Source organism: Lepidothrix coronata, unplaced genomic scaffold (genome assembly GCF_001604755.1).
Source record: "Lepidothrix coronata isolate B3197 unplaced genomic scaffold, Lepidothrix_coronata-1.0 Scaffold55, whole genome shotgun sequence".
NCBI classification, from domain to species: domain Eukaryota; kingdom Metazoa; phylum Chordata; class Aves; order Passeriformes; family Pipridae; genus Lepidothrix; species Lepidothrix coronata.
In genome coordinates this window covers 5,089,050-5,108,424 of record NW_016690235.1, presented here as the reverse complement: position 1 = coordinate 5,108,424, position 19,375 = coordinate 5,089,050, and the positions used below count along the sequence as shown (strand labels likewise).

The window sequence follows — 19,375 nt, the reverse complement described above, 5'->3', positions numbered from 1 at the left end:
CTACAGATTACGTGGTACCTCCACAGAGGTGGGGTAGGTCTAACAGCCCCAAAAGAAGCAGCAGGGTGGTGGCAGCAGAGCAGATATGGGAACGCTCTGATATGGGAGGGTGGGCCAGGAACATGGATGGCATAAAGAGATGTGAGGCTTCCAAGTCATTCAGAGTAGTTTCTTGTAGCTCAGTCATAAGCAAAGGTATGGTGTCCCAAGCTGGTGGAGGTGTCCTTGTTCCAGCACTGTGTGAGGCTGCACAGCCCTGGGGCCACCCTGGTCATGCAGACATTGGAAAACTGTATCCTTCAGGATGCTTTACTGTGCAAAGGCATTGCTTGTGGAGAAGAGAAACATATCAGACCTTGAACATTGTGTTCCTTTCTGGGTCCCCCACTACAACAAAGATATAGAATCATAGATTATGCTGAGTTGAAGGGGACACATCAGGATCATCAAGTCCAACTCTTGGCCCTGCACAGAACACCAGAAGAATCCCACCATGTGCCTGAAAGCATTGTCCAAATGCTTCTTGAACTCTGGCAGGCCTGGTGCTGTGACCACTTTCCTGGGGAGCCAGTTCCAGTGACCAACCACCCTCTGGGTGAAAAACCTTTTTATAATATCCAACCTAAACCTCCCCTGACTCAGCTTCACATCATTTCCTCAAGTCCTGTTACTGGTCACGAGAGTGAAGAGATCTGTACCTAGCCCTCTTCTTCCCCTCATGAGAATGTTGAAAACCTCAGTGAAGTCTCCCCTCAGTCTCCTCTTCTCCAGGCTGAACAAACCAAGTGCCCTCAGCCACTCCTCACACAGCTTCCCCTCCAGACCCTTCATCATGGCCCTCCTTTGGACACTCTCTAATGGCTTAATATCTTTCTTATATTGCAGTGCCCAAAACTGCACACAATATTCAAGGTGAGGCTGCCCCAGTGCAAAGCAGAGTGGGACAATCCCCTCCCTTGACTGGTTGGTGATGCTTTGCCTGATGCCCCCAGGACAGGGTTGGCCCTCCTGGCTGCCAGGGCACTGCTGACTCACATTCAACTTGCCATCAACCAGGACCCCCAGGTCCCTTTCCATAGTGCTGCTCTCCAGCCTCTCATCCCTCAGTCTATACACACAGCCAGGGTTTCCCTGTCCCAGGTGCAGAAATTGTGACACCGGAGTGTGTTCAAAGGAGAGCAATGAAGCTGGTAAAGGGTCTAGAAAACCAGTCCTGCGAGGCTAAGGGAGCTGTGGGTGTTCAGCTTGATGGAAAGGAACCTGAGGGGAGATCTTATTGCTCTGTACAGCTACCTGAAAGTAGATTTTAGACAGGTGGGGGTCCATCTCTTCTGCCAAATAACAAGTGATATAACAAGAGGAAATGACCCCATATTGCTCTGGGGGAGGTTTAGACTGGGTATCAGGAGAAAGTTCTTCCCTGAAAGGGCTGTTAAACACTGGAACAGGCTGCCCAGGGCAGTGGTAGACTCACCATCCCTGGAAGTATTTAAAAGACATGTAGATGTGGTGCTTAGGGACATGGTTTAGTGCTGTATATGACAGTGCTGGATTAGTGGTTGGATTTCATGATCTTAAGGGTCTTTTCCAACCTAAATGATTCTATGATTCTACATTTTGGGCTGCTTGCAGGTGATATGAAACATGGAAGAAAGGGTGGAAATCCCTGTGTGTTTCACTGCTCCACGGGAACTGGGTGCGTGCTCAGACCGTGGCTAACTCAGCTTCTCACACCCATCGTCTGCTCAGTCACTCCAAAGCCTGGCGAGGTCTGATAAGTGACTCTTGACTCAGCAAAATATTGCTGATGATACTGCAGAGCTGGTGCTGTGAATGTTTCTCCATTCTCCATCTTCTACCCTGAAGGGAGCACTTGTACAAGAAAGAGCCACTGTGCCCCCAGAGTCTTTAGAGGTGTTTAGTGGAAAACAGATGGGCGTTAAAATCTTACAGAGCTTGTGCTTGCATCTCTCGGGAATGAACTCTCTGTAAGAGATTTGTCTCTTGTGTGTAACTTACTTTAAATCCCAAGGAAGTGATTTTATTATCCCATGGGAAGGCTTTGAAAATGGTTAAAAACATAGAGATTTCAGACCCCGCTGCCTAGTTTTGAGTTATCTATGCTCTGAAGAAGAGGTACTGAGAGGCAGAGTCTCACCCACAATGGCACTGGGCTCATTTTAGAGCCCAGCACTGCCTCCCTGTGCCTCCCTGTGCCCCACCAGCACCAGCAATGCAGTGATGTCTTCTTCATCAGAGCTCCTGAGCAGATGTGGCCAAAGCTGCCTCCCCTTTGTTATGAATGAATTTGTGAAACTAAGTTTAACTTTCTGGCCAGTCTCGGTTGTGTTGCAGCTGGACACCTTACAGTGTGCCAGATACTGCTTCCCTCCCCTTTCACTCCACATTTCAGTTCATCTAGCCCTGGACCACCTCCACTGTTGCATCCAGTTTTTAAACAAGGACCTGGAAGAGTTCAACTGGGTGTTCAGCAACCTGAGCATCTCCAGCATCACAGACTCCTCAAGTGTCACTGGAGCTGCTTGGTAGGGGAACACCCACAACCTTGGGTACATCTCACCATTGCCAGTCCATGACATAGCTTTCAAAAGTTTTGTCCAAGGGACAACTGGACCTAGGACTGGATCCTGCCACTGGGCCTCTCTCCTGACACTGGTGGAACTGCTGTCACTGTAGACCTGACAACACCAGGCTTTGGATCTACGTATAAGTCAAAGGTCTTCATGACCCTCCAGTGTATCTCCCTTTCCCCTATCTGGCAATGCTACTGCAAGGCAATATCCAGAGACCCAAATATCCCTCCCTGCAGTCGTGGGTGCAGCCCTGAGCCCAGGGTTATCTGAGGGATCAACGTGGGCAGCTGGGGAAGCTACACCACTGCCACCCTAGCACACTATCAGGGCATTTCTTCTACTTTTATCTGACAAACTTGCAGGCTTGTCCTTCACTCCCTGACTTCAGGCACATTTGGAGGCAACTTGCCTGGTTGCAACACACTTCTCTGGGAGCCCAGCTACCAGTTGCTCTGTGTGACAAACTACGGTGCTTGTGAAAACAGATAATCCCTTCCTCTTCCTGCCTTGATTGAAGCATCAAAAGATGGGAAACAGGTGGATAAATTGAACAGGCAAAACTGTATGCAGAAGTGCAAATCCACATTCATACCCTTTGGCACAGATCAGGGTATTTTGCAGGCATTTTTCTGTCCATTAGCTGCCTCCTGAGCCTCACCTGACCTTGCCAGCCACAGATCTGCCAGTCTTCAGAGTCAGGGTCTCTGCACCAGGCTAGTCTTGCACAGGCCCTGAGGTCTGTGGTGGCGTTAAACCATTCCCACCATCCTCCCCTTGCTCTGCAGCTTGCTTTTGAGCCATGTGAAATAAACAGGCAAATCCACCAGTCCCTGGGGAGGACTGGTACCTCTGAATTTGCTGTGTGTAGAGTCAACACTGACACTGTCCTGTGGCTGCCCATGCTCTAACCTTGCAGGTCTGACCTATAAGTGTGTGCTTTAGTTCTGCAGTTTCTGAATAAACACTCCACGTTGTGCTGGAGGCATGTGGTTTCCCTCTTCAGAAGAGCCTCTGGATTGTTTGTGTTGTTTTTTCCTAGCCTCTGCACATAAATAGATGTGGCTCTCAGGGAATACGAGAAGGGCTGCAGCCACTCTGCCTGTGCAGCTTGAGCCATGGCATGGGGCTGAGATACTGGTGACCTCCAGCCACCCCAGGAGGAGAATGGGTCCCAGTCATGCACCATGCTAAGCTGGGCATAACCTTCCCCTCAGCCCTGGCAGAAAGCTGGGATAGAGCTGCCCAAATACATCCTGTCTGTGGCTGGGTTGGTAGCAGCAGGAGCAGAAAACCCCAGGACAGAAGTGAGCCGTACACTTGTGTTGTTCACCATGGAAGTGTTTTGGGGGTCATAACCCCACCAAAGCCCTTCCCTGTGGTGCACAGGAGACACCAAGGTCTGCAGAGAAGGCCTGGCAATGCAGAGAGCAGCACACAGCCAGAGCACCTCTCCCTTGCTACCGGAGGACAGAAAAGGGAAAAACAGGCTTGCAGAGCCTCAGGGCAAATGAGCAAGTGATGTAACAGCAGCACCCATGGATGGGTGGGCAAGCTGTGTCCCCTCCTCTGCAGAAGTGGAAAGGGTCCAGGAAAGGAAAACAGGGACGATCAAAGCTTTTAAAACAACCCTGAGCCAGGCTAGGACTTCTCAGCCTGGTAAAGAACTTTTTAAGGAGAGAAAACTTTTGATGACAGCAGCTGCCTCTGGGACAGAAAATGGTGGATGCAATCCATCTGACTGAGCATGGCTGTTTTATGCTCCTCAATACTATTTCCTGGTACAGCATTAAATCTGTCAGCAATGGCTTTGTTGTGCATTATGGTGCTGCAGTGTCCCATCTGGTGGCTCCAGCAAAGTGCAGAACTGGGTGAGGGGATGAATTCCAGCTGATCAAGCACAGTAGCCACGACACTGGCACAGCTCCCAGACTTGCAGAATGGTCACTGACTTCAGGGAGCTCACTTGACCATATGATGCACCCCGTATTCTTACTCAGATGCCTGCAAATAAGAGGTGTACAGTATACAATTATAGTATAATAGCAAGTCAGAGCAGCTTGATCTCCTGTGGGTGAGGACAGGCCTATCCTTGGAGGGTGTCAGTTCACACTGAAACACTCTTCAAAGCTGGTCTGTAATCTCAGCCAGTAATTCTGTAGAAATATATCTGGTGCAGGACTGAACTGAATTCAGGAGACAAGTCCTGGATTAGTCAGTGTCCTCTGATAGCTGCCACTATGAGCAAAGGTGTACAACCTCATTACAAGTATTTTGTGAAAGGTGAGTTGTGGACCATGTGGTAGAAGTGGAAGATGAAAGAGCAGAGGGAGCCCCAGAGACTGCTGATGCACACTGACACTGTTACCCTGGTGGGACTGAGCCCTGCCACAGTCTCAAAGATGGCCCTGACACCAGGAGCAACCAAGACCTGAAATTTGTTCAGTTTGAAGGTTGCTCTCAAGTGCTGGAGCAGAGATCTGGGGTCTCTTGTGTTCAGCTTCTCCACTCAAGCTCTTTCCATGCCCCCATGTATTATCTGAGTTGATTGGTATGTGAAAGCCTTTTGGATAAAAAGCTGAATAACATCTACTATGAGAAGTGCAGATGTTAGTATTTTCAATTTACATCACCTCTGGAAGCAGTGAAGCAGTTTACTAGTGAGCCAGGGAGACATCTTCTCTCATCCTGAAAAAACTTTACTTTCCCTTTGCGAAATTGCCTCCTACAGAAAAAAAACCTGCACTTGTCCAGCACTGTCTTCACAAGGATTTGTGTTGTTCTTGCTACTGCTCCATGGCTTTTCTCACAGTAATGTGGGTGAGGTAATGTGCAGAACACCCTGTTTTGTGATGTGGATTTGAAATTAATGTTTTGACTACACTTTTATCAGCCCTTTATGGGAACTAGCTTGTCGTGTTTTCCCTCAGCCTTGCACAAAAAAGTGCTGTTTAAATAAGATTGTACATGTTATTTTTTATTATTTACCATAGCTAATGTAAGTGTCCAATCAGCACAGAGCACACAGGATCAATTAATCACCTGTTTCTAGGTTCAGGAAAGCTATCAGAAAGCTCAGGTATTTTGACACTCCCCATCTTTCAGAATCCGGATGTCTTGCCTGGTTTTCCTAAAATAATACAGGAAAAAAGAGTAAGGGATAAAAAAAAATATTTTGCGAGTCACACTTTGGCTGCATTCCATCAAATGGAATGGAACTGACTATTACAAAATAGGCTTACTCATTTTCCTGTCTAAAAAGTTGAGGTCAAGTCATCCTGGCTCACAGATGTCCCCTCCCAGGGCCTGTGACACTTGTGGTGGGTCTCCAGCCCAGCCTGCTCACAGCAGGGCTGTCCCTAGTGTGAGGTTACAGTGGCCATGGCTCTGTCTGAGCCCTAACCACCACCCCACAAGAATGGAGACCCCCTCCTCACACCTCCATGGTGCACCACCCTCCTGGGGAAAAGGTTTTCCCTGCGTCAAATTTTCATCCTCTTGGACCTGCTGCTTGTGGCTGTTGCCCCACGTTGTATCACTTGCTACTACCAAGAAGAAGTGGCTCCATCCCATTTGCAACTGCAGGCTGCTGCTAGATAACCCCAGGCCTCCCCTTCCCCACACTAGCTGGGTGCAGCTCCTCCAACTTCCCTGCAGCTTCACTTGACAAGCTGGTTACCCGTCCCCCCTTGCAGCCCAACACACGGCTTGTGTTATTTGCCATGCAAGTGCAGTCTGCCATGGATTTTCCCAAGCACCAATAGCAGTATTTCACAACCGCCCATACAGCCTAAATTAGACCCAGGAGGTCTCTGCCAAGGGCATGAGCTTACATTTGCTCCACACAGAGCTGGCATTCATTCGCATAGGTATTCCCGTCGGTCCCACAGATAGGCAAGTACAGGAGGGGGCAGGCCTGCAGGTCAACCATGTCTGCACACACCGGCTTGAAAGGAGAAACCACAGCACACATTTCAGTGCCAGCAGGACCTATCTCTTCCTCCCACAACGCCCAGGCAGGAGCAAGTGCCACCGGCAACCTGGTTCCTTCTGCCCCAAATGGGGCAGGGCATGCCCACACAGGGAGCAGAGGCCACCACAGCCCTCAGTGGGACTTGCAGCCTGGGATTTGATGTGGGTTTGGTGCTGGAACACCAGTACCCACGAGTCCGTGGATGATTGCTGGGAACAGTCTTTCTCCCAGGCACACCAGGCATATCCATCTCAAGCCACAAACAAGGAAAAAACCAGAAACCTCTTACCTTTCTCAGGCCACTCTTTTCATTCAGCTCTGCCCCTGAAATAGAGCAGAGACCCATGAGCATGGCACACCTGTGACTGATGGCAGAAGCACAAGTCATCAACTGAGGATCACATCCAAACCAAAGGGAAAGCAGTGTTGTGCAGAGCCCACTCAGGACCTGAATCAGCTGTGTGGGTTTCGTGAGGGGGAATCAGTTTGCTGCATGCCAGCCCCACTCCCCCTGCCAGCAGCACAGTACACAGCTTCCATCCACAGCTGCACTGGCTGGGGTAAAGCTGGAAACGGCTGTTCCTACCCGCTAAGCCATCTTCCAACAGCCCTCTCTCCCAGTCTCTGGACCAGAAGTTCCACAGAGCATCCAACACAGGAAATGGGAAACTAGGCAGTAATGTATGGGGCATGGAGTATCCTCAGAAGGCTGGTGATGCTGCACAGCTGGACAATTGCAATCCCTAGGGAGAGCAGCATTCGGTGGGTCTTTCTTTTTCAGTCAGGCAGAGTAGTAGCAACAGTTCACAGCCCATCTGTGCCCATCTAAGGACATGAAGGCTCTCACACAGGTTGGTGCAGGACCACCCCTACATGCACCTAGGTAGCAGTGGCTTTCCAGTACCTACAAACAGGTGCTTTCCACATGAATATGCTGAGCACATAGGGTTCTTGCAAGGACTTGCCAGTCTTCATGGAAGCAGGAACTACAGTAGCTGCCACTCCAGTGTATGTGCCGTCCTCCTAGGACCTGGTTCCTGTTCAAACTGTGAACTCTCCCTATCCCATCCCTCTCCCAGGTGCAATACAGCTGATGAACCAGCCTGCAATCCTTGCCCTGAAATGCTAATAAGGAAGGTACGGTGTGTTTGCTCCAGTCCTTCCTCACCATGCTGCCACTGTTTGTTTGCCCTCCTCACCTCTCCAAACCAGAATTTCTGGATCTTTCTTCCCTGTCACCCACTTTTGGTCCTTCTGTCATTCCCTCAAGCAGCAGAGCAGACTTACCGCCGGCAGCAACCAGAGTCACCACTGCTGCCACCACCACCACCACCAGGTCCCTCACAGCCATGGCTGGTTCAGGCAGACATGCTCGGGCACCTTGCTCTGGCTGCCTTTATAAGGGAGGGCACCAGCTTATCTCAGGAGTGCTGGGAAAACCAGCATTTTGATCTGTGCTGGTAGCAGCTGGACTGTACACCCAGAGGGATGGATTGCTTGGGCACTCTCGTGCAACTGATAAGCTTCCCCTGTGCCTCTTTCCAGCTTCAGGTGACAGCACTGGAGGCTGCTTTACAATCCCTTTGCACAGTTGTCAGAGTTCGGCAAGGCTGCTCTTCTCCACTTACCCCAGCCACCTTACTTCTGAGTGTATCTTGCCCAAACCATCCCTTTGCAGCTGCTATTCTTCATACATGACAGGTACCTCTGTTTGAGTGGTGAGACTGCACATAGAAAAGCCCGGAAATTCAGGCTGATTTGGGTGGCAGCACTGTGGCCTGAGCATTATCCCATGAGATACAGCCAGCTGGATACTCAGCGGCCTGATGCACTGGGCAGGACCCCAGACACAACAGGAGGCCTGCCATCATGCTGCAGCAAGCCCACCTAGGTACTGGGTGGGATGGGACAGGCTGGGGGTACAGAGGGGCTGGAGAGAACAAAATTTGGCTGATTGGGAGCAGAGAGCTGCAAGTGCAGTCACTGCCTGTGCTTAGGGGAGTCACATAGTCAAAAGTGCTATGATACCTCACCACCTTGGTTGCAGCTGAGATTGACAGAGCAAAATTATTCAGTGTGTTGGAAGGGAGCTGTGTGCATGGGTACCTAGATCAAATACACAGAAGTGGCACACAGAGCACAGAGGGGACAGAGAGGCTGGGGAGGATCCTCAGTGGTAAGAGACACAGTCTTTTCAACACACATCACCACTCAAGAAGAGCCCAGCTGCTTTGCCTCCCAGACTGGATGCTTGATGCCAGTCCTTCTGTGTGAGCATCCTTATCATCTCTTTCTCAGAAACTGAATTTTCCACATCTGTCCCAATCTTCCTTTCATGAAACAAAATCAGTTGGTGAAGGGTGAAGGAGGGGAAAGAGGACCACTGGGCATAAAGTCAGTGTTGACTAAAAAACTCCCTTGGGATAGACTTGCTGAGATGAGGTCTGGGCCAGAAGGGGCAAAGGGTCTTTCCTTCCGCATGGGAGCAGGTAGGATGTGCCATGTGTGCAAAGGGTGGACATGAGGTAGGTGTCCTACAGAAACCACCAGCAGGCTTGGAGGGCTCCAGGCACACAGAGACCAAACATTTGAATTTGCTGAGGATCTGACTATGACTGTGCTTAGGACATCTCTTCCCTACAGGAAGATACAGGCTGGCCTTGTCTGTCTGAGACAAAAGGGAACAGCTTGGTGAGCATCCCCCATAGCTAGAGAGGTGTGGGCCCTGCATGAGGCTGCTCATGTCCTTGCCACTGGGAGGCCCTTCCATATGCAACCTAGTAGGGCTGTGACCACGTTTTGGGAAGGGAGAAGGTGACCAGTTCAGGGTTCCTCTTGCAGAACCATTCCTCCACTCTGCCGAGGCAGCTGTGCACATGTTTCGTATTCCCTCTTCATGGAGTTTACACAGTTCAATAACCTTTGGCTTTTATTATTATTCCACTTTGGAAATCCCTCAACTAAAGTAAATATTTAACTGCATTAGCAGTTTTTCCTGAGGCACATGGGGTCCTGTTGGGCTTGTTTAGTCTAGTACAAGGGAGGCCAAGGGGGATCTGATAGCAGCCTACAACAGCTGAAAGGGAAGTTGATGGAGCCAATCTCTTCTTGGTAGTGCCAGATGGTAGAACAAAAAGCAACTTCAGCCCTGAGATATTCAGGTGAGGAGTCAGGAAAGAAACCTTATCCCAGAGGGTGAACAACCCAAACCAGCAGGGAGGTGGGAGATCTCCATCCTCTGTGGGCCATGTATAAAGCCACAGATGCCCTGACCAAACCCTGCTGTGCACAAGGCTTGGAGGGTGAGCCCTGAAGGGCCCTGCCACCAGCATGCTGGGCCCATGGCACAAGCAGATGTGACTCTCCAGCACACATGCATGTATTCCCATCTTGCAGATCTGCTCCTAGCCAACACTCAGCTACATGGTCAACGTGGAACCACCTCCTGCAAGCTGCTCCCACACCAACACACAGCACAGACCTGGATGAGGGCTATCATGGGCCTTTACAGTCTTCTTCAAAATCTTTACTACCAAAACCCATACCCAATTGCTGATTGTAATGCCTCTGGTGCTGCTGCTGCAAAGAACCCTGCTGTGGCTCCAGTCCCAAGCAAGGCCTGGTTCTTTGGATCATGCCAGCAGCAGCACAGGAGCAACATGTTGGGGCTGTGCTGCTGGAACATATTGTGTGCTCCAGATCACTCCCCTTGGATGGAGGGCAGCAGGAAATGTCTGGGTGCTCTCTGTGCTGGAGATCAGCAGTGCTGTGGAAAAGCTGCTGCCTGATATGAGGCTTGATCTTCCTACACCTCGTTCCTCAGTGATATTGAAATGCCACTGCCTTCACAGAGCAAATTAAAATGACATGCTAAGAGATGACAAAGGCGAATCACCCCTTGCAAACTGGTTTTGTCTTTTCTGGCTTTTCTTTCTGTTGCAAGCACAAGCTTGAAACCCCTAACAAAAGTTCTGTCTCCTGTCCCTCTCGAAGAATAGGTGGGGGAATTCTTCTTTGGGCAAGACAGGAGGTTTTCTAGTGGATGCTTGCCCTCACATTGGCCAAGTGGCTCCAGCTGGCTCTGCCACATCCTCCCTGCACTTTTACCAGCAAGATACGTACAAGGGGCAGGTATGAAGGTCCCAGTCTTGTCACCAGCAAGGCAGATAAACTGCTGGAGACAGTGGCAACAAGGAAGGAGACTCCTGCTTCCACAACCAATCTCATCCTTGTTCGCTTGTGGCACTGCCCCTGCCTTTGTGCTTGTTCCCTTGGCACCCACCAGTCCATGTCCACACACTGACCTGGGATCACTTGTCGCATCATGAGCCCTTATCACACCTTTCCCCTCCCAGGAGACTGCAGCTCTGTTTGCAGGCTTTCCATCTGAGTGGGCACAGATGGCAGGAGTCCAAATTGGATTGCATCACATCACTCACGTCTGCGTGGTGGCCTTATCGGTGGTATGGCCTTGGTGTCGTCACCCCCCCACCCAGCACCTGCCGTTTCCTTGCTGTTATCTGTTCTCTTTCCTGGATTTCACGGCTGTTTTTGGCCTTCCCACTTGCTGCACCCACACTGATATTTTAACTCCTGTTCTGCTGCTCCTCCCAGGCCTTTGGCATACCAGCAGACACCAGGATCATACAAATGTTGCAGTACCCTGAGAGCAGATGCTGCCTTGCTTGTAAAGCCCAAGCCCAGAGCCCACTATCTACCCTCCCGCTGCACAAAGGGGCAAGGCAAAAAGAGGAGGGCAAGTACCATGCTCATTTTCATCCTTAGTTTACTCCCTGCTTCCAGATGGCTTTTATAGAGAGGATAATAGTTGCTGCTCTGTCCCTCTGATCACTCTGAGGTCTCTCCACAAGTAAGAAGGACAAATTTGTTCTCCTTCGCACACAAAAAAACCCCAAAACAACCAACCAAACCAAAAATGAACCAACACCAGAGATGCAAGTGACCAGAGGTTTTCCTTTGGCTATACAGTGAAGCCAAACCCTCACATCTGAGATCACCCTCTGTAACTAGGGCAGGGATCAGCCATCACCACTTCCCAGCAGTTTTGCCAGACTTTCTAGATTCAAACCACACCTTCAGCCACCTCACTCCTCTCTTTATTGCTGTGAGTAAATAATCCCATGTGTCAGGCAATGAGAAAGGCTCATTATTTCTCTGATGATAGAAAGATTTCCCTGTGATACTGTCAGCTGTGAGAACACAAGACAGGGTGACTACGTGGACTGATCCTGCCTGCTGACACTTTCACTGGATAAGGTCAGGGCCAAGGTGGCATCAATCTGGAGAAGATTAGAGCTTCCGCCAAGCCAGGCTGTACACTGGACCTCAGAAGTGCAACAGTTTAGGGGGAGCATCGATTGCACACCTTCTTCTCCTGCTTTTACTGCTGGTGAAGTTTCTGTAGCTGGGCAGAAGTTGCTGCAGCTTGTCCTGATCCAAGGGCACCTTCCTCTCCTCTCTCTTGTGTTTACCTCTGCCTGTTTGGACCTCTGTACTACAAGATATGCTCTAAATTCATCTGCGGTCTGCAAATGCCCTGCAGCTTTTTGGCAGCTTAAGGATGGTGTTGAGTCGCTTTTTCTCACATGCTCACACAAGAGGATTGGGTGACCAAATCCTCAGTGGAGCAGATAAAACAGCAGAAAACCACAGGTTTACTTTTTGCCCAGCAAGTGCTTGGCACAGTGTACACCAAGCCACAGTGCTGGTGCCAGGGAGGGGATGAGGCTGTGTGCCTGGGATGGGTGGGCAGAGCTCCCTTGCTGCTGTGGGACTGTGCCCTCCTGCTCTGAGCTGACACAGATAACCTGGATGCTGGCAGCAGCAGTAGGTATATCGGCTGTTCCCAGCACACTGATGTTCAGTCTTGCTTATCTGGGAACTCACACCCACTGTAATATACAAAAAAAAAAAAAAAAAAAATCAGGTTTCTGAGTCTCTTTTTCCCTGGAGCTGGTTTCTGAATGAGCAAACCTGTACTGGACCTCAGTCTTTTATACCTTCTGAGAACAGTATTGCTAATTGCATTTTGTGCAGGACTGGATGCTGTCACCATCCTGCATTTAGCAGCACACTGGAGAAAAACAGGTAGCACATAATGCCAGCTCTCCCCTTCAAAGTGACAGCTCTTCTTGGTGAGTTTTTGTGGAGGAGGTCCCTTGACTTTTGCAAGAAAGGCCTGGTCTTCCCAGTCTGCCAGTTGCTAAAGGACCTGAAGGTACCCCAGGGTGAACTGATGTGAAAAGGGACATAATGTAAGAGAGTCAGGGAAGTCTTTCTGTTTCTCCTTGCATTTTGAGGGGATGTTGTTTGGTGATGCTGCATTTGCATGGATCTTTGAGAACAGTGTCACCCAGTCATGCCCGGCCAACTTTCCGAATTGCCACTGGTTAACATTCACACATCTCCACTTTCTCCTACATGTCCAAGGGTGCAGCATCCATCTGAAGAAGAATCAGGGAACAAAACACTCTCTAGTATGCTGTTTATCTGATGAATGTGCAGGCACACACACTGCTCAGCACTTTCCCATGAGCTAAATTGCCAGAGGAGGAAGATGCAGGTTTTCCATGTAGACACTAAGAGCAGAAACGTGTGTCCTTGAGGTTGCCTGCTACTTGTGACTTCAGAGCCCACCTAATATGCAAATATAATTTTTTCCAAGTGACCTATTAACTACTTGGGTATGTATCAATTAACACCGGGAGGGAGCCACAACAAAATACCATTGAACAGAAGGGCACCACCACCCTCAGTGAAACCCATCCTATTTCTTGGAACATTCCTGCAGCTTTTGATTTCACTTCTCTTCTAAAGCTGCAGAGTGAACTTTGCAGTCTCTGAGACATCTCATTTACATTAATAGCAATATCCTCTGTTAACTCACATCTTTGCTTTGTTTTTTATCCCCACACTGTGGTCATCTAGATATGTACTAGTGGATCAGAGCAGAACTAGAAGGATTGGAAACAGAACTAAAAGTATTGGGAGCAGCTTACTTTTGAGTAGCCAGATGCTAACACAGTTTCCCCTTAGGGGACTGTCAGGCAAAATGAACTCAACTGTGGCACCAAACCACACTTTTGTGCATAATCTTCATCCCAGATTCTGCTCTGGAAAATACATGTCCAAGGGTCTAGCCAGGTCCTGGCACCTCTGCTGTCTATCCCAGGAGGCGAAGCAGTGAATAAACAAGAAATGCACTGCTGAGCACCCTTGTAATGGATTTATCTGATTTATAGATTAAATTTCTGTGACAAATGATTCGGGCTGTATGTTATGCACTACAGCAGGAGCCACCCAAACCAACAGAAGATGAGCCTAGCAAGGAACTGAGAAAGTGCAGCAGTAACCCAACCTAAGCTGGTTTTGGAGCCAGATTTTGGCAAGGCCCATTTAACCTTAGTTTAGTAATTAGAAAAGGATGTGTATGGCACCATACCTTGGTCTGAACCACAATGCCTAGCTGTTAAAAAAACCCACCAAACTGATAAAGGAAACATTCATGTTAAAAGTTATCAAAGACTAAGAAATGGTGGAAATTTCTCTTCACTTAGATGAATGTAGCTGCACACTTAGAACATGTCTTCTTGCCTGGCAACGAGTTTCTCTGCAGGTGAAGTTATTTTTTCTCTTGTTTTTCTCAAACTACACACGAGCAAAGTTTTGCAGGCACCTCCCTTTGCTCTGACAGGCAGAGAATTATTATCACTTCTCTGCTAAGGCAACCACCCAGAATGGGACCTGAGACATGGGACATAGATTAACACCATTCAGTTAAAAAGATGCACACATTACAGGATTGGATACAACTGAAAGGAAAGAGGGAATAAGTCCCCTAGGGCTGGGTAAGGAGGTACAGGCTCATGCTTCTTTCCCGTCACAAATATGGGACACCCTCAGTCCACAACAGGACCTGCCAGCACCATTCAGGAGGCAGGGAGATTAGCAGGAGCTTGTCTGTGTCAGCACTAACTATATCAGGGCTGCTTTGGACTCTTCCCAAATTGCTTCACTGTGCAAAACTGCCCCACAAAAACAGTTCACTGCTGGCAGCAGAAATTAAAGAGGAACTTTGCAAAAAGACTTCAAGGTTTATAAGATGATTCGAGTTTCTTTTTTCAGGTCTTGAGGTCTTTATTTCAAGTAATGTGCAAAGCTCATGGCCTGGTCTCTCATGAAAGTTCTTTCCACAAAAAACAGTGCTGCCCTGGATTTGACTCTTATGGGCTCTCAGCAAAGGGCAGATGGATGTTGCAATTGGATCTCAAGAGCTTTCTGCCTCTCTTCACTTGTTCCTCTGCTGCCTGCCTTGACTGCTACCTGTCCCTTCAGATGAAGTCAGCCCTTCCCAGTCCTCGTCCTAAACCAGTGCTTTGGCAGAAGAACATCACACAGTGGGTAACCTTGCGGAGCAGGATCCCGAAAGCAGGGGGCTGTGCTGGGACACTCAGCGTCGTGGCCCTGCAGCAGAGTAACCTGCAGAGAGCACGGAGCCATGCCCTTGCCTCTCGGCCCTGCCCTGCGGATGTAGACTGCTGCCACGACGGCACTGAAGAAAGCCCAGGAACGTGCCTGAACGGTGGCGCGCTATGGAGCCGGGATGCTCGCCCACCCATCCGCGTAGCATGCCCCAGCGTGGGGATATCCCCGGGGTTCTGCAGGCCTTGAAGGGAGCAGTGAGGGTCCCCTCCGGCCCACGCCGCTAGAGAGGGAGCATATGTCTGTCCTGCTGGCATCCCTGGAAGCAGCGTTTCTACTAAGGCAGCTGCCAGCACAGCGCACCCCGGAGCGCGGGAGCACACGCCGGGCTCTCCGCCAGCTCCCAGGAGCACGGTGCCAGCAGAGGGCACCTTTAAACTTGTGAACCGGGATAACCCCCGCACGGACCCGCTGCCACCCACCGCTCTCCACCAGCCCTCTCCATCCTGGCCGGGCTCTAAATCCGGACCCTGCCTTCCGACCTTCCCTCTTGCCTGCTTCCTGCCCTAGCCGCGCTTATGCCAGACAGCACTTTCATGCCCTGGGGACGTGCACTCTTTTTTGCACTTGTGAGTGACCTGGGGCTGTGGGCTTCACCCAGAGCAAGCCAAGGCTGCTCCCACCTGCGGGGCCTGATGTTGAGCCACGGATGCTCAGGGCTGCCGTGACCGCACCGAAGAGCAGGGTCACAAGCCCAAATTCCCACTCTTCCTGGAGAAGCTGACACGATGCATGCTAAGCGTGGCTTAAGCTGATAGGAATGCTGCTGGGAGGCTGTCCTTCTCAGCGTCCTTCCTGGCCAGAAGGGGGCTTGTGAAGTTTGACACAGAGATAATTAGAAGGGCTAGAACAGCTATTGCACCCTGACCCAGGGTGCCTGTCCCAGGCACCTTCAGCTCCACAAGACCACACACGCAGATGTGTCATGTTTTGCTGTGGACCAGGGGGCAGCACAGCATCCTTGCAGTGCTGGTGGTGACCAAACTGGTCTTCAGGTAAGGAGCAGTTGCCCCATGGCAACAGATGATGCTACCTCTGTGGCTAAAACACTGACTTCAGCACAGACCAGGAAAGCTAGATCACACTGAAACAATCCTTCCCTGAGGTGCATGACTGAGGAACCCCCATGTGGCACATATTCACATCCTTCCCTGCATTCTGCTATGCTGCTCGAGAACTTTGCTTTTCTTCTAAGAGTACAGGGCTTATAGCTTCCCTCTTCCTCCTCCTGCTTTGATGCCTAGCTACAAATGTCTTACCAGATTACCAGTGAACTTTCACTCTGTTGCATCTTGATGACTTGTTTCAGCAGGTATTTTGGGTGTTTATGATCTCTTCCAACTGCCAAGTTTGATTAAAATCAGACTTACAAGTCTTTAGGCATCGTGGACGGACAGATGTAATCGTGTGCAGCAAAACACTATAGTCACACAGTAGTTTTTGTAGAGAGAAAAAGGTTAAAAATTAGCTTCACCGAAAAAGAACATCACCAGCATAATGAGGCCAGGGAGCTAGAATTGGACTCGGGTATGCCTGGAAAAGTGAGATCTCTAAGAACTCCTTACAGGTTTGGCTGGGGTGGAGATTGCAGTGGTGAAAAGCTGGAGAGGGCTGACATGGAGTGTGCACAGCCAGACCTTGCATATGCACATTTGCATTTTTCCTGTAAGGTCTGTATTTATACTTCCTCACTCATGTGTTCAGTAGGATATCTTACTTCTTTACCAAAAATAGGTGTGCTGTTACATGCTTGGATCTATAAACCTATATTTACCCTTACACCCATCATTGCACACTAGAGTGGTGCACAGTGTGAATGATCCCTGCCTGCAACAGAGGCTTCTTTCATCACAAAGCCTTGCTCTACTTCCAGAGCCATGTTAAGTGCAAGCAAGACAGTGGTTCCATGGAAAAAATGGCAATATTTTATACAACTCACATAAAACATAGCAGGCATTCATGGTAGGGAGCTACAGTGCACCTGTGGAAAAATGTGTTAGACACTTTCTATCCCTCTGATGTTTGTCCCGAATACTGTGCTGGAACTTCTTTTGCTATTGTTAGCCAAATTTGAAACAAGACATACATAACAGTGTCATGGGAAATCAAACTGACTCTGCCTTGAGTCACAGTCAAGGTCTAACTCAGAATGCACCACAGGGAACTTTCCCTCCAAGTGCCCAGTTCAAAGCTGAAAGAAGGGAGAGACAAATTTTACTAACACAAGTCCAGGTATTTGCTGACAGCAGTGAAACGTGGAAACTCTGGACTGACCTGCTAGTTCTGAAGAATGGATTTTCTGCTGTCTCACTTGTGGGTTGCCTTTTGCTAACTGATGCATAAAAGATGTCTGGAGAGCCTGAAAGCTTTGAAAGCTAGGTTTACTCATTGAAGAAGGCAATTAATGAGTCCTTGTTTGAACATTGACTGAGAATATCAGTGCCATCAGTGATGGCATTAGTGTCATGCTCACAACATCGGGTTTAAACAAAGCACAAGGTGATTATTTGACTGACTTGCAGAAAGTGTCAGAAAGAACTGAGAAACATGCAAGTGAACAGAAAGGAGGAAGAAGATGTCTCTGGTCATGCACTTTGGCTGCAGGATAGCTCTTTCTACTCGAGCTTCCTCATGGTGAAAGCAATGCCCATCTTCCAAGATGGGCTTTCAGATGGTTAGTGGAAGCCACTTGGAAAGTGTGAAAAGAAGCACTGAGACCTGAAGTCAACTCCTTGTTGACTTTCCTCCAGAAGAAGGAAACTTCTTTGTCTGAGAGCAATGTATATTTGTCCACATTCAAGACTGATTCTGGAGATCACTGACCATTTCAGTTTTTAAAGACAAGTGCGGACTCTCCCACCAATGGCAGCAGCCACACTTCTTGAGCATTCTGTTCCTGTTTCTGCTCTCTCAGCACAGCATCAGAAACCAAGATCAGGTTCTACTGGTTTTCACCACCACGGCCAGTAATAAAAGAAAGGATGTGCACTTGCACAGCATTGAACAGCTATAGTCCATGGGATCAGATCGACCTGATGAGGTTCAGCTGGTCCAAGAGGGCCAGCCTTGAGACTAAGAAATAGTGCTGTTGTTGGAGGTCAAAGTATGGGACACGGTACATTTCTTCAAAGATCACCAGCGACATATTAATGTGGAAGAGTAACTGTGAGCAGTCATTGAATGAACACTGAAGGAGCATCCAACCTTGTTGGATGAGAGCCCAGCTCCACAGACCAACACTTTGGCAACCCACCAGGCAGCACCAGAGGCTGCTGAAATCAACAGACACACGAGGGCTGAGGGCAATAGCAGTGGCGCTTGTGTGTGTTGGTAAGTAGTTTTAACCAATGAGAAGAATGTAGATCCACTTTCTCTTTGAGTTACTTTGCTTCCATGAGACCAAATAAACAGCAGCATTAAGGGCTACTGGCAGGAGTTATTTATTGCACTTGAAAACCACTTGAGTGTCACACGGTATCCCTGAAGCACTCTGAAGCCCACAGGTCTAAACCAGATACATGCAAGTCTGCCAGACCACAAGCAGGATTTTGCCTGGTCAGCTGTCAGTCTCACTTACCCCATGAGTCACCAATGTACCACTGATTACTCTCCAGTCAGCCATGAGCAACGTGCCTGCAGCACCCAGGGGAACAGCAAGGTTAGTTCTGGCTTCCTGACTGATGCTGCTCTTACAGAAGGGCAACACTATAAACCCTCCCCCACCATTGCTGCTGGCCGAGACAGGGCTACAGGGCAGGTTTCTTCCCGTAGAACCAAGGAGGTTTCTTCCCAGGCTCATGGACTCCCTAGTTATAAGAAACACATGTAACTTTGAGGGATGTTGGATGGTGTCCAGACCTGCTTGCCCAGGCACTTCTACTGGCTTGATGATGGACGTGAGGAAATTCCTTCCTGAGAAATGTTGGACAGCTCTGGGACAGGGCACCGGAGAGGTGTAAATCCCCATGATGGACAGTTTTCAAGACTCAGCAGGATCAAACCACAGCTGACTTCACCTGCTCCTGGCAAGTTGTGCTCCAAGCAGGATGTTTGGCTGGAGACCTCCAGGAGGCCCTGCCACTGGCACTGCCAGAGTGCTGTGATATATTCAACAAAAAGGTGCTTCTGGTCTTTTTTTTGCTTTGCAGAAAGGTTGAAACAAGCTCCACCGACCTGACAGAAAATTAGAGTTTACACTTAGCAGTGCCAAGCAAAGACTACCCGCAGCCCTCCAAACGCAGAACCGTTTGGGCATGAACCCAAACGCAGCCCGCGCTACAGCCGAGCGCTTTTTCGGGCTGCTACAGTG

General features: G+C 49.3%; 1 protein-coding gene across 3 annotated transcripts; it reads right to left on the bottom strand.

Moving 5' to 3' along the window:
* Nucleotides 1–4,440: 4,440 nt before the first annotated feature.
* On the bottom strand, nucleotides 4,441–10,928 carry SPINK4 (serine peptidase inhibitor, Kazal type 4). 3 transcript variants are annotated; one of them, XM_017816368.1, is made up of 5 exons: nucleotides 7,852–7,945; nucleotides 6,854–6,888; nucleotides 6,425–6,537; nucleotides 5,634–5,721; nucleotides 4,441–4,595 (listed from the first exon to the last, which is right to left on the bottom strand). In XM_017816368.1, exons 1-4 carry the CDS (start codon nucleotides 7,913–7,915, stop codon nucleotides 5,667–5,669), a joined length of 267 nt encoding a protein of 88 aa, XP_017671857.1. In that variant the 5' UTR covers nucleotides 7,916–7,945; the 3' UTR covers nucleotides 4,441–4,595; nucleotides 5,634–5,666. The 3 variants fall into 3 exon arrangements, with proteins under 3 accessions (XP_017671857.1, XP_017671858.1, XP_017671856.1); XM_017816369.1 differs by lacking the exons at nucleotides 4,441–4,595; nucleotides 7,852–7,945 and adding an exon at nucleotides 10,869–10,928 and having other exon boundaries at nucleotides 5,548–5,721; XM_017816367.1 differs by lacking the exon at nucleotides 4,441–4,595 and having other exon boundaries at nucleotides 5,548–5,721.
* Between the last annotated feature and the right edge of the window lie 8,447 nt (nucleotides 10,929–19,375).